Genomic DNA, 15287 nt, shown 5'->3' on the forward strand with positions numbered 1-15287 from the left:
TGTTTTTTACTTACTGTAGTTTAGTTTTTAAAACAATGAGTTCAAGTACGGACGAAAGCGTATTTTTTGTGCTCTTCTAACAGAGGAAGTGGAAGAGGGGGTGAGGAAAAGTTTGGACTCATACGATTAACAAAAAAAGAAAGAAGTTTGGAGAATTTTACCATCTTTTTCCAGATTTAATAAAAGACAAGATCATTTTTTTCAGTATTACAAAATATAAAGGAAACATTTTACGCAGTCCTCAATTGAGGGTTTTAGAAGCAAAACACCGAGTATCTCTACTCATCATATTTTTTCAGAAAAGACAAATTACTAATACTTTTGATAATTCTTATTTATTCTGATCTTTTTTATATATTTAGGTAATTAGAATTTAAAAATTGGAGATTGTCACTTTTGTTAAAAAGTGGAGATTGCCGGTTTTGCCTCTACACCCCTCAATTATATTAAATCTTTGATAGAAAGGCATTTCGTCCATCTGTCTCTAGTGAGGGAAGACTATAAATAAAAATTATCATATTCCTTTATGAAAATAGATTTGCCTAATTTACCTTTAAAAATACAATTCTACCAGTGATACGTATCACTAGTTCCTAGTCAAAAAGCCAACTGAAAAGACTCGAATGCAAAATTATTTCCCTTGTGAGTACGCACACTGCAACGCGCCGAAACGCGCGAGACGGAAAAAAGTTGCTAGAGAAGTCTTCCGACTTCTTGACGGAAATCCCCCGGCGCGCTTCTGCGCTGCGCGCTCTAATGTGCGTTGGTCCATTTAAATACATGGCAAGCAGACAAAAGAAATTTCCACATGGCGCCGCGCCGCGGTCTAGTGGGCGACAACCTTAAAGGTTGTCGCCCACTAGACCGCTGCGCGGCGCGGCGCTGGGAAGAGAATTTTTTCCGGCTGCGAAGGGACTGCACCCACTATAGCGCGCTTTTGAAACGCGGCAACGCTATTTAGTTATAGTTGAAGTGTTTTTTACTTACTGTAGTTTAGTTTTTAAAGCAATGAGTTCAAGTACGGACGAAAGCGTATTTTTTGTGCTCTTCTAACAGAGAAAGAGGAAGAGGGGATGAGGAAAAGTTTGGACTCATACGATTAACAAAAAAAGAAAGAAGTTTGGAAAGTTTTACCATCTTTTTCCAGATTTAATAAAAGACAAAATCATTTTTTTCAGTATTACAAAATATAAAGGAAACATTTTACGCACTCCTCAATTGAGGGTTTTAGAAGAAAAAACACCGGGTATATCTACTCATCATATTTTTTCAGAAGAGACAAATTACTAATATTTTTGATAATTCTTATTTATTCTGATGTGTATGTTAGTTATGTGGTCAAAAAAACCCTGATCTTTTTTATATATTTAGGTAATTAGAATTTAAAAATTGGAGATTGTCACTTTTGTTAAAAAGTGGTGATTGCCGGTTCTACACCCCTCAATTATATTAAATCTTTGATAGAAAGGCATTTCGTCCATCTGTCTCTAGTGAGGGAAGACTAAAAAAAATATCATATTCCTTTATGAAAATCGATTTTCCTAATTTACCTTTAAAAATACAATTCTGCCATTGATACGTATCACTAGTTCCTAGTCAAAAAGCCAACTGAAAAGACTCGAATGCAAAATTATTTCCCTTGTGAGTACGCACACTGCAACGCGCCGAAACGCGGGAGACGGAAAAAAGTTGCTAGAGAAGTCTTCCGACTTCTTGACGGAAATCCCGCGGCGCGCTTCTGCGCTGCGCGCTCTAATGTGCGTTGGTACATTTAAATACATGGCAAGCAGACAAAAGAAATTTCCACATGGCGCCGCGCTGTGTCGCGCCGCGGTCTAGTGGGCGACAACCTTAAGTCAACAATTCCATTGATATAATAAAGTTTAAAAAGCAAAAGTTAATTTGAATACAGGGTTGTTCACCACATACGACACGGAATATTGTAGCTAAACGATTAGATTTTTACAAATTGTAAGTTTTGGGTTCGTTGAAGGACTATTAGAGCTACAATTTAGTGTCCCAAATAAATAAAAAATATCAAAGTTGTATTTTTTTAAATGGAACACCCTATATATTATTACATTTTTAGGTTCTACGATTGAAATAAAGGTAAATTTTATTAAGGTTTATTACACTTATACCTTACCGCTTTTGAAATATTTTCAATTTTGTGAAATTGCATCTCAAAATTTTAAGGCTTCATTTCTCCAAGGGTGTCGAAGTTTTTAATACTAAATATTTACTGAAGTTTATTTATTGATCAGTTGTTGTGCTGCAATAATAAAAATTATACTACCTTATACAGAGTGTCTAAAATTTTATTTTAAATAATTACTAGCTTTAAACGCCAGTAACTTGTTTAATTTAAATGGAACACCCTGTATATTTTATGAGAATCAGATGCACAATTTAATTGTCTATCAAATTGTTTTATACTATTTTTACCTATCTCTTCAAGTTTCCGTAGAAAATGCATTTTCTTGTAATTTTTCTTGTAATAAAAAGACATTTAAGATTATTTTTAAAGATGTACCAAATTTTTAAAGAGTACAGATACTAATATTGTCGATATAGCTTGTTTATTTCATTAAAAAAATAAAAATGTTTAAATTAATAAAAAGGAAGGTTAAAGAGGACCAATTAATATGATGCCAGTATTCAAACTACATTAATTGACTGTTTGCGTTGATTAATAATAATTGCTCCAAATACTAAAAAACTGAATTTTGTATGTGCATTAGACAGTGTAGTAAAAAGTAACACCTTAAAAATGTTATTTCATTTATTGACAAATGTTTATTTATAATAACAGAGACATTCATTTTCATAACTTATTATTATATTGATTTCGGATTCAAATCCACATTTATTTAGAATAATTTATTAACGAACATAATTAAGTATGTAATTAATTAGTATTATGGTGGAAATAATGGTGGTATATTTAATTAATGGTATACTCTTTTAAAAAGATTTAAATAGTTTCCTTTTTGCATATAAACGGGCTAGTAATATTATCATTTTGCTAAAAACGATAATATTACTAGCATGTACATTTTGTACATTTGTTGCTTTAAAAACAATCTAAAATGTCAATATTCCATGGGTATATTGATAAATGAGGTCTAAATTATAAGAAAATGCATTTTCTACGAAAACTTGCAAGGATAGGTAAAAAGTGGTATAATACAATTTGATAGACAATTAAATTGTGCATCTGATTATCCTAAAATATACAGGGCGTTCTATTTAAATTAAACAAGTTATTGCCGTTTAAAGCTAGAAATAATTTAAAATAACTTTTTAGGCACTCTGTACGAGGTAGTATTATTTTTAGTATTGCAACACAATAACTGATCAATAATTGGACTTCAGTAAATATTTAGTATTAAAAACTTTGGTACCCTTGGAGAAATGAAACCTTTAAATTTTTACTGCAATTTCATAAAATTGAAAATATTTCAAAAATGGTGAGGTTTAAGTGTAATAAACCTTAATCAAATTTACCTTTATTTTAATCGTAGAAACTAAAAATGTAATAATATACAGGGTGTTCCATTAAAAAATACAACTTTAATATTTTTATTTATTTGGGACACTCTGTATCTTGTAAAAATATTTTTAAATTGTAGCTCTAATAGCCCTTCAACGAACTCAAAACTTACAATTTGTAAAAATCTAATAATTTAGCTACAATACTCCGTGTCGTATGTGGTGAACAACCCTGTATACAAAAGCTAATAATGTATTATTAACAGAAAACAACATTTGTAACATTAAAATATCTAAACCAAATTTGGAAGGCTTATAAAATCTGTTTTATGTACCTCATTATCGCAATGCAATTGTTGATTGATTTATACTGATTGACTTCTGAACCCTCCTAAATGTAAGTCTGCCAAAAGGTAAAATGCAGAAAAAATAGCGATAAAGCTAAATTACCTGTCCAATGACGCTGTTTGTATTGTATTCGGATTCCAACAATATAGAGGCGTATCCGACATTGTCTGATGTCACCAAGCAATTACTATTATTCATAGAAACAGCGTGAACAGCGTACCAATTGATTGCACCGATTAATTCATTGTCGGAAGCTCGGACGATCTTTAATTGCCTCAATGTTTTGTCAGTGTTATATTTGTATCTGAAACAAATTAATAATCAATCACTCCAAAACGTTAGAAAGGGCTAAAATAATAAATATATATGTTGAATAAAGAAATATTAAGTTTAAATAGTAATATTGAGTGAATAAGTTTAAAATACAATCATACTTGTTTCTTTCTTCTTCTGGATTTTGATCATATGAAGCTGGGCTTCTGTTTATGTTGGCGTGTACTTCACCTGATGTTATGTATACGTGAGACTCTACCAGACTCTCGTGTGCTTTCTTAATAGCCTAAAATTTATAAACACAAATAGTAAGTATTTACTAAAGTAAGTATATCTGAAAAGGTACAAAATTTAAAGGAAAATCATTTTTTTGGAAATTTAGAAAGTAAAATATTTCGGTTACTTTGGACTTATTTGAAAAACGGTGAAGAGAAAATGTATTTCTTTTATGGAGATCTACCAGCCCTGAAAATATTTGCGCATATTTAAGATTCACCCTGTATAAACTTAGTAGAACTGTTCTTCATAATAAACATTATGTATCTTCTATAGAACTTATTAATACAGGGTGAGTTTTCTACGATGTTCTCTAAGGGTATCTCCGAAACTACTGGAGATTGAGAAGAGAATTTATTTTAGCGTAAAAGAAAATATTTTGCCTGAAGAAAAACTCTCTTAACTCAAGAAAACTGGTTCTCTTGAAAAATTCGAAAATTTCTCTTGAATCTATTTTCATTCAACCAAGTGCAAGTTACTTTGTTTTAAGATAATAAGAAAAATACGGTAGGAAGTACTTCATTCAAGAAACATGGCAATTTTTCCAATAGCTAAATATTCTTTTGATCAAAAATAATGACGACACGCAAAGACGATGACAAAGGACAGTATATACAATCAATCGTACGTCGCTTTTCATAGGTCGCACATCATAGTACGCACGGGTTTTGTTGCTTGGAATTTTGCATAATTTGCTTCTTAAACGCATATCGTATAACAAATTAGTGATCGTTATTAACATACATTTGTCATTTTTTATGGACAAATTTTAGGATATATGGATTCTTTAAAGTAGTTTCTGAAAAAATGGAAATTAGAAATTAGAGCATTTATTTGCTATATTTGAAGGTAAGAGACATTTACCTAATGCACCTGTTTAGATAATGCATGCGTGACTATAGATAGAATAAGAATATAGGTATCGATTTTTTTATGCAAATAATTACAAAAATTTTAGAATTTCAAGTCGTCGTATTAAAAAATTCAAAATGTTACCAAAGCTTATAATTTTAATAATTTATTTGCTTTACTTTGATTAATCGTGATGTAACATTTTTTTGTAATTTGTAGAGTGATGAACCACCCCAAAAAATACCAAGCAGTGAAGAAGCAGAAATAACTACTGTCGAGGAAAATAATATCACTTTACTTACTACAGACCAGGAAAACCTAAATTTATCAGAAAATGATATACCTCGTAATATGCCTGTATATGATATATAGACTTCTCTTAGATCAAAATAAATTTTAGTTGAGTCAATAGTATTCGCTATTGGTTCAAGAAAAGTGTCTCTTTAATCAGGAAATGTCCCTTTTCAATCAAGAATTTTTGCATGAATCAAAAAGACTATTGTTCTTGTAGCAAGAACTTCTTTCCATATTAATTTTGGGTCAAGAGTGAAATACTTTGGACAGATAGATTCTTCTATTCTCTAAAGTAATTTTTTAAAGCTTATGAAAAGATAGTTAATACTTTGGATAAAAAAACGTCGTTCTTGGCCCTATTGAAAAGCCTCAATCTTTTGAGTCAAAGTCATATTCATTTCGACTGAGAGATCCTTTTTTTCAGTGTAGGGAATCGGTTAAATGAGGAAAGAATTGCAGTTTTGTGAGGTCATAAATATGCACCTTTTAGATTTTTGAAAAAGTTCATGTCTTACTAGATATTTAGAAAACAACAAATTTCGGCTATTTTAAAAATTGTCCCTAATTCCATTATAATATATTAGGCAAAAAGTTTTCATATAAAAGTTGTAGATAATCCCTAATAAGTTTGGGTCCTCCATTTTTTTCTAAAGTCTGTCATTTTTGACATATGACACAAACATATATATGTTTTTTTTAACTGGTGCTTCTTAAAAAGCGCCATCTTTTAAGCTTTTCAGCGATATATGCTATAATATGTTGTTTTTTTTTTAAGTTACTGAGTTATAGCCAATTCCTATCATTTTTAAAGCTAAGAATTCTAAAAATTCTATTAGCTAAAGTTTGTTTTTTTTTAATATCTAGTAAGCCATGAACTTTTTCAAAAATCTGAAAGGCGCTTATTTATGACTCCACAAAACTGCAATTCTTTCCCCATTTAACCGACTCTCTATCTCTAGTAGTTTCCAAGATACTCATAGAGAACAACGTAGGAAACTCACCCTGTATATATTTTTTTGTTTCAATTTACACGGTTTCTGTTTAAGCGGTAAACGTAACCTCCGCGCAAAACGAGGAAACCCTGTATTAATTTTTTAAAAAAAGTTATGGAAAAAAGAATATTTTTTTATCAAAACGTAATATAACTCTGCAGGTTTTTGATTGCATTTGCCAGACATAGTTATTTGTCATTTAAATGGTGCTTTGTTTTAGACATCCAGACGAAAAAGGGACATAAATCCCAGCTATTCGATAATTAAAACCTGAGCAATTCGATATCGATCTTGACAGGCCTAGATTTTTGACAGAACATAGGGATTTATCTGAATCTGTGACATATATAGTCCATATCACGTATTTTTTTCCAATATGACGAAAAACTCGCCAGAACAACCAAAATTAGTATGTTTTTTAAGTAAATTTAAGTTGATGAACAAATTTTGGTGATACTATTTATATATTTATCAGATCATTAATAACTTGCAAGTTATTTGATCAATAACAGCTAATTTTAAAACTTACATTAAAGATACCTGTGGTGTAGGCGTTGAAGGTATCAGCACAAAATCCCAGTTCGGTGATGTCATACAAAACATCAACTAGAAAGCCACCAGGAGCACCATGAGTGTGAGTGCCACTCAAAATAAAGTTTTCGTGAGTGTAGGTGTCGTTATAAAGTGTTTTCAACTTTTTAACCACCTGAAAAAAAATGCTACTCCTTTAAAAATATAATCATTAATTAAATATTTACAGCATACATTATAACAGTCTGTATTCGTTTATTAGAGATGAATACGATTTTTTAATATATCAAGCAGATAAAAGATATATATTAACTCCCCATAATTGTGTTGAACCAAAGCAAATTTTTCCGTTAAGTTAGATTAACATTTTGGCATAGTAACCTAACTCATTAAATCAATTTTTATTATTAGACTTTGTCTAGATTGTAGGCGGCTGGAGATTAGGTTCTCATAAACTAAAAAAAAACAAGTTTATCGATCAGCGATTGCAGTTTAACATTTTGTTTCCATGTGCTGCATACAAATTAAAACCGATATGATAAGATTACGTGTTACTATTTGATTGATATGATCAAACTGGACTCATACGTCCTCGAAAGGAGATATTTGGTAATTAGTACACGGAAGTTAAACACAAAAACATCGAATAGAAGAAAAAAATTATAAAGTTTTCATTTTACGTGGATATGTTCACATATAGTAGTGGAAACAAAACCCCAAAAAGTTCCCTTCCGAATATTGTCCGCAACATCCCTAATTTTGCTAAAAACCACCCCCAAAACGTAGGTTATGCCGGTTTTTCTCAATTTTCTCGAAACCCGTTATTCAAATCGAAAAAATGCTTAGAATCAAAATTGTTGCAAATTAAATTTTAAATAAAAACTATTCTTTAAGTAATTTAGCTAATCCTCATGGAATTTCCGTAAATTGCGATTAAAATTAAGGGTTGTTTGTAGTATGCTATTTAAAATATGTAATTAGCCCAGACATCGTACGAAATCAATGCTTTAGGCTGGTGGTAGCTTGTAAGAGGGTTTTGGGATACCGTTTCACTATTTTTTTTATAAATAGAAAAAATAGCAATTTTATTATTATTTATAACAAAAACATATCCACAAAAATTTTAAAAATATGCCTACTTAAAAGGTCTGTTTAAAAATTCTTAATGGTTCTATATAATTTGCGCAAAAGTTTAAACAAAACAAGATACATTTCGTGACATTTATTCAGCTTATGTTAACTTTATACGTAAACATTATGGTCATCATGTAACTCTAGTGTTTGATGGATACGCTGAAAATAGTAGTAGTACAACGAGTCATGAACGACAAAAACGACTTCTGAAACGAACCTCGGCTACAATTGCATTCAATGAAAATATACCAATGCCCGACTAACAGAAGACATTATTAAGCAATTTAGCTAACAAGAATCGATTAATTTCTCAACATGTAGAGAGATTGAATGATGAAAATATTTATACGTTTACTGCTTTAGACGATGCTGATTTACTGATCGTCACAACCGCTATCGATCTATCCAGTCAACATGACACTGTGGTTGTAGTTGGTCAGGATGAAGATATTCTCGCCCTTATTATTGCTCTTGCCCCTCCTGCTAAAGAGATTATGTTTTTAAAACCAGCCCAAGGAAATATAAAGAGCAAAATTTACAGATCTTTTACACCATTTACAATCATCCAATATTATTAAGTGGTTATGTGGTTGTGATACCACTTCCGCTTTTTTTTGGAAAAAGAAAATCTCAAATAATAGGGTTATTAAACAAGAGAAAGGATTTGGAAGAAGTTGTTAATATTTTCAACAATTCTCAATCTACAAAAAAATTAAATTGAAAGCGCTGCTGGTGAGAAATTTACTCTAGCCTTATATAAAGCTAAATCATCGGAAACTTCTTTGAATAGCTACAGATTCACATCTTTTAATAGACTAGTTGGCAACTCCAATCATGCTGTAATTTTATATAGATTGCCACCAACTTCTGCAGCATTAAAACAACATTCTTACCGGGTATTTCACCAAATTCAGTCTTGGCAAGGAAATAATATCGAGCCGATACAGTGGGGTTAGAAAAAACTAGGCAACATTTTATCACCAGTTTTTACTACCGTGGAGCCGGAACCAATTTCAATTCTGAAACTTGTATCGTGCAGCTGTAAAATGGATTGCGGTAATCGATGCGGCTGTCGACGAGTTGGATTACGTTGTTCAAATATGTGCTCCAACTGCCATGGACAGAGTTGCCTAAATGCACCACAGGAAGAGATAATAAATGAAGAGGATAAAAGAAACGAGTAAAATCTAGCTGCTAGTGGACTAGGCCTACTGGGGACACCAACGCGCCAAGAACTCTACCTCATGGGTGGTGTGGAAAGGGGCTTAAATTAGGCAATAAATTAGCCTCTGTAGTTGCAAAATTTTAATATTATATTTTAATTATTTCATTTTCATAGGTAATATTTCTAGACTATTGAATTGTGTAAAATTGTTACAATTAAAATCATATTTTAAGAGACTGTTAAAAACTACCCCTAACTTTGAACGATATTTGCGAGAAAACAGTAAGGAATAGGTTAAATCGTTATAGAAAAGTTTTTATGTAAAATTTCATTGCCAACAATATTTATTATTATGATTTCTTACGTTTAAACAATGGGTTACAAGAAAATTGAGAAAAACCGGCACAAAGTACGATTTGGGGGCGGTTTTTAGGAAAATAAGGGATGTTGCGGACAATATTCGGAAGGGAACTATTCGTGGTTTTGTTTCCACTCGTATATGTGAACAGATCCACGTAAAATAAAAACTTTATAATTTTTTTCTCCTAAAAAGTACTATTTACGTGTGCTAAATATATTAATAGAATACGGGCTGCGGTAATTCTTTTGAATCTATGAAATAATCTCAGATCTTAGCTGCCACCTCACAAAAAACTTGAGTCTTTTTTTTATTTAAATAACGTTTTTCCATAGCAACTGTTAAAATTGCTTTATATATATCAAAAATAGTAGATAAAATAGTACTTTAACCGCAAGGGTACATTAAATGATACTTTAACAGCGAGGATAGGTTAAAAACTGTATTTCTTCACGCACGTTTTTTAATTGCTTCCATTTTTGAAAATGTTTGTATTCCTTTTCATAAGTTATTCGGGATTTAAATGGAAGTAGTTTGGATATGGCGTTTATCGCCTCGGCCTGAATATCTGTTGGTAATTTACTTATTTCGTTTTGAGCCATTTCTGGCTCCAAATCAATCAGCAATCAACACGAAAGAGACAGCTTTATTTATTTGTCAAATTAAATAGAAACCAACGCCAACCCAGCACAGTATTTCTTCTACTCGTAATAAATTCCTTGAAATAATAATTTCTGAATATTTCTTAAAACGTAACATGACTTAAGATTTAAATCTTTTTAAAACCGACTTGTTGCAGTTCTGCTATAGTATATACTTATCAGTTTCATGGATACTTACGGCATTTTTCAAACTGTAGCCCACCATACAAGCATCGATAGACACAAAAACCACCCTAGAGGTGCCATCGTCAAATATAAAGGCTCTAGCAAATTGTCTCAGATGTAGTCCACAACCTTTCTGAGTCAGTTTGGCATAACCCATCTAAAAATAAAAATAAAATATCAGAAATTGATATCCAATAGACCATTCGATCAGGAAAAAAACACAGATGTATAAACTACTTTGAAGTTAAAATGGCAGATACATTTACCACTGTCAAGGATGTTGTGATTGGATAAACTATATTATACTTACAAATGTAATTTCTGCTGTAGGTCCTGTACAATCTGCTCTACCCACTCCGACATTATAGGTAGCTAGAGACCCAGGCAACCAGGAACAACACAGAATTACTAGAAAACTTATCACACCGATCCATGTCGTCATTTCTAGATGCTAGCCTATAAAAATAGTATATTGTTTTATTAGGAGTAAAAATGACACTTTTTGTGGCTAGGCTGTACGTTTGACTCGACATACAGCCGAGGCACAAAAAGTCATTTTTACTCCGAATAGAACATGCTATTTTTTTTTTCAAACGCCACAAATAAGTTTTTAAACAATTTCAAACGTTCCAAATAATATAAAAAGGTTTAAAAGTCATACCCTGTATGTAATTAAATATCGAGAAACTATGGTTACGCTCGTTGAATTTGACACTTTATATCAGTTTAATAATATATTTTCGTACTTTTATCCTTAGGCGTAAAAGTGCTTTACTTTTATGCCTAGGCGTTAAAATTACTTTTTTATATTGTCAATCACGTCACTAAAATTAATACTTTTGTGACGTTTCAAAACAAACATTTTTATAACCATATGTTGTTTTCAAAATCCCGGTTTTATTTAATGGAAAATGTAGCTATTTTCGTCTGGAATTGTTTCAGTTGCTTAAAAAGATTATATATAGTATATAAATTGAAAGACAAGACTAAGAGCAAAAATAAATCCTCAAATAATGACCTGAGTTCACATGGCTGCTTGAAAAATGAAATAAAATATATAAGTACTATTTCGTTTCGGTAAATTGATATATTTCTTATTGATATAAATATAATTATATTAATATTGATATAAATTATATATAAAATTAAATTGAAGGATTTGTCTTAACTGTCATTTTATATGTAAAATTATATGTGGTATGTCATCGATCGTTATTTCCAAGCCAACTTGACGCCGTTTTTTTTTTCGATCATACGGTATATTAGAAACAATATTATTTGCAATAATTTTCTCTATGAAATTTCAAATTCAAAACATTTATTGAAGCATGTTCCTTTATGAATTTTAAAAATTCGTATACCGCGCCTTCAAATGAAGAATAGCGTGTAGGATTATTGGTTCAACTTTTTTTGGCCATACATTTACGAGGATACGTTGACCGATAAAGGTTACATACGTTTTTTAGAAAAGTTAAATTTAGCTACTCGCGCATCAATAGAGTGGTTCCAACATGACTTTCATTATGACACGCCCCCTCATAATGAAAGAAATGTTAAAAAAATTTATATCATAATTACTCAAACCCAGGGATAGGAAGAGGTGGACAAATTGCATAGGCCTCCTCGATCACCTGACCTATCCATTTTATATTTTTTTATGCGGTATGGTTAACAACAAGGTTTACAAAAGAACTTATGAATTAAGAGAGGCGCGGTACGGGAGAAGTTTATTAAAGTTAACCGGCCGTTCTGTAGAAACAGCTTTAAAAAGATGCATTTTATGTACTCAAACCAATAGCGGTTTTTTTGAACATTTGCTAAAATAACTTAAAGTATATGTAGTGATTAGTTTTTCTAAGTTTTAGTTTGTGTAATGTAAATTGTAAAGAACCGTTTAGTAAAATATTCTGTCTTTGCAAGTTATAAATCATAACAGAATAAGAATGACATGCCAACTAAGTGAAATTAGTCAAGAAAGATAAGAATTGGCTGTAACTCAGTAATTTTTCGAAAAAGGCATATTATAGCTTATATTGCTGAAAAGCTTAAAAAATGGCGCTTTTATGAAGTCATGGCCAACTATGGTTTCCGTTTAAAAAAAAACATATGTTTGTGTCATATGTCAAAAATGACAGGCTTTAGAAAAAATCGGAAAAAAAAACACAAACTCATTAGGTATGTGATTATCTACAACTTTTATCTAAAAACTTTTTGTCTAAAATAGATTATAATGGAATTATGGACAATTTTCAAAATAGCCGAATTTTTTTTTCGAAATATCTAGTAAGCCATAAACTTTTTCAAAAATCTGAAAGGCGCATATTTATGACCGTTCGGTTATTTAACCGACTGTCTATCTCCAGTAGTTTCCGAGATACCCATAGAGAACATCGTAGGAAACTCACCCTGTATATTTTTCCAATTTCAAACTAGTTCGAATGAGGCAAAAAACCTAACGTTTACAAAATACAGTTTGACATTGACAAAATTATAAAGTAAAGATTTCAGTTAACGTCTCCTTTTTGCTGCCTGGGCTAATCTGGACGGGGCCTACTTTGTTTACGCGGAATCCGTACCGCGGTCCTCGGCCACATCATGGTCAATAGCCTACCGACTTGACAAGTGTCTCAATCGACTCTTACTCACGAGATATCCGATCTCATCCGGCCTCGAACCGGGGTGAATGAGCAGTGTGTGTCAATAGATTTTACACTTTTGTCTTTTTTGGACAACAGCACGATACAGAGTTTCGAACCGGTCACCCGTCCATCCACTAGAATCGCCTTACGTCGCATAACTTCGGTGTTCTAATGGGAACCCGTGTTTCGACGTAGCTGGGCCATTGCGACAAAATTATCGGATGACAAGTTAAGATATGTTGGCATTTGACTGGTCTTGCATATTGTTACCTTCTCAGTTTTAATTTAAAAATAGATTTAGTTTTTCTAAAATTAAAGTTACTTAAAATCAACTTGTCCAAAATTATTCTAATTTGGCCATATGCATTCAGCATACGCAGACCTCTAAAAAAATATTTACAACTTTGCTGTAAAATTAACAGGGGTGTCAATATCTGGACTGTTCAAAAATTACATACGATTTTCTGTTTCTCTCGACGATGTACCACCAAAAATAAAATAATGTTGCGGACCGGTGTGGACTCGACCTAACCTAACACCTAAGCACAACCTTCCCTGCACAATAAGTCCACAAATGACGCTATGTTTTCCCTCCTTAATAAAGTTTACTCCAGCCTAAACAACCATCATTCTACAGCAACAATTTTCTGTGATTTTTCTAAGGCGTTCGATTGTGTAAATCATAAGATCCTAATTAATAAACTGCAGCACTATGGATTCAGGGGATCATCTCTCGAATGGTTTATGTCGTATCTGAGCAACAGAAGTCAACTTGTGAGGGTGGATACCACGTTGTCTTCTAGCAAGCCAATAGAATGTGGAGTACCACAAGGCTCAGTACTAGGCCCTATTTTGTTTCTTCTTTTTATTAACGACATTGCTAACATAAACATCAGTGGCAAAATATGTCTTTTTGCGGACGACACTAGCTTCACTTGGAGCAACAAGGATATCGCGGCACTTCATAGGATTATATCAAATGACTTAATCACCATTAAATCTTGGTGCGATTCGAACCTCCTGAGTCTCAACATTTCTAAAACTAAGGCTTTGTCGTATAAAAACTCGTTGCAGCCTTTTGTACTTGACAACACCACCATTGACGTCGTAAAATCCGTAAAATTCTTAGGGCTTGTTGTGGACAATTCTCTGAAATGGGACATACATATCGAAGCTTTGTCGAAAAAATTGAGCTCTGCCTGTTTTGCATTAAGGTCTGTTTCTAAGGAGCTTAACTTGTCAGTGGCTAGAACTGTTTATTATGCACTTTTTGAGTCGCACCTCAGGTATGCCCTTCCATTCTGGGGTACGTGTTGTGCGGCTCAATTTGACCGCATTTTCAAGCTCCAGAAGAGAGCTGTTCGATATTCACTGGGACTAAACAGCAGAACTCATTGCCGGGGCTTTTTTAGAGAATTAAAAATATTGACTCTTCCTTCCTTATTTATATTTGAATCCGTTTGCCTAATACGTAAACATGTATCAGCTTCTCAAGAAAGGCCATCTCACACTTATCCACTCAGGAACGCGGAGCAAGATCTTTATCTACCTACCCCACGCTCAGAGTTAGTTAAAAGTTCAATATTATACAACTCGAAAAAAATGCACAATCACCTGCCATTTGAAATCAAATCCATAACATCATTTTTTTCATTTCGCAAAGCATTGAACTCTTATTTACTAGACAAGGCTTTCTACGCCGTAATGAATTATATTTGAATTGAAAATCGAATTTGATCTTGAAAACACTGGTCTAATGTTTGCTATTGCTATATTTACTAATGACATCGAAATTAATTTATTTAGAGGTCATTGATATTTTGCTATAAACTGGCTAAATATTTTGAATATTATTTTAATTTTTTTGTTCTTTGACATTGTAAACATTTATATATGTTTATTTTAACAATAAGACTGACAATATTATTTGTATAATGTTTTGTATTATCTTTTGTTTGTTTGTTTGTGTACCTTGTTTTCTTTTACTTTGTTTGTTAGTTTACCTTTGTCCACAAATTGAAAAATTTTTTGACAATAAAGGCATTTATTTATTTATTTATTTATTTATTATTTATTTATTTTAACAATATGGCCCGCCCTCGGATG

General features: G+C 32.0%; 1 protein-coding gene across 4 annotated transcripts in view; it reads right to left on the minus strand.

Annotated features, from left to right (window-relative positions):
• LOC115882688 (neutral ceramidase) overlaps window positions 1–15287 on the minus strand; it is a 120213-nt gene that overhangs the window by 64991 nt on the left and 39935 nt on the right. For all 4 annotated transcript variants that reach the window (XM_030900892.1, XM_030900893.1, XM_030900894.1 and 1 more), the window contains exons 2-6: window positions 10853–10998; window positions 10556–10699; window positions 7057–7233; window positions 4275–4399; window positions 3943–4144 (exon numbers count right to left, since the gene is read on the minus strand). In XM_030900892.1, coding sequence (XP_030756752.1) covers window positions 3943–4144; window positions 4275–4399; window positions 7057–7233; window positions 10556–10699; window positions 10853–10984 — 780 coding nt within the window. In that variant the 5' untranslated portion in view covers window positions 10985–10998. The remainder of the gene's footprint in view (window positions 1–3942; window positions 4145–4274; window positions 4400–7056; window positions 7234–10555; window positions 10700–10852; window positions 10999–15287) is intronic.

The sequence above is a fragment of the Sitophilus oryzae genome, unplaced genomic scaffold (genome assembly GCF_002938485.1).
Source record: "Sitophilus oryzae breed Bouriz unplaced genomic scaffold, Soryzae_2.0 scaffold_179_pilon_pilon, whole genome shotgun sequence".
Classification (NCBI taxonomy): Eukaryota; Metazoa; Arthropoda; class Insecta; order Coleoptera; family Curculionidae; genus Sitophilus; species Sitophilus oryzae.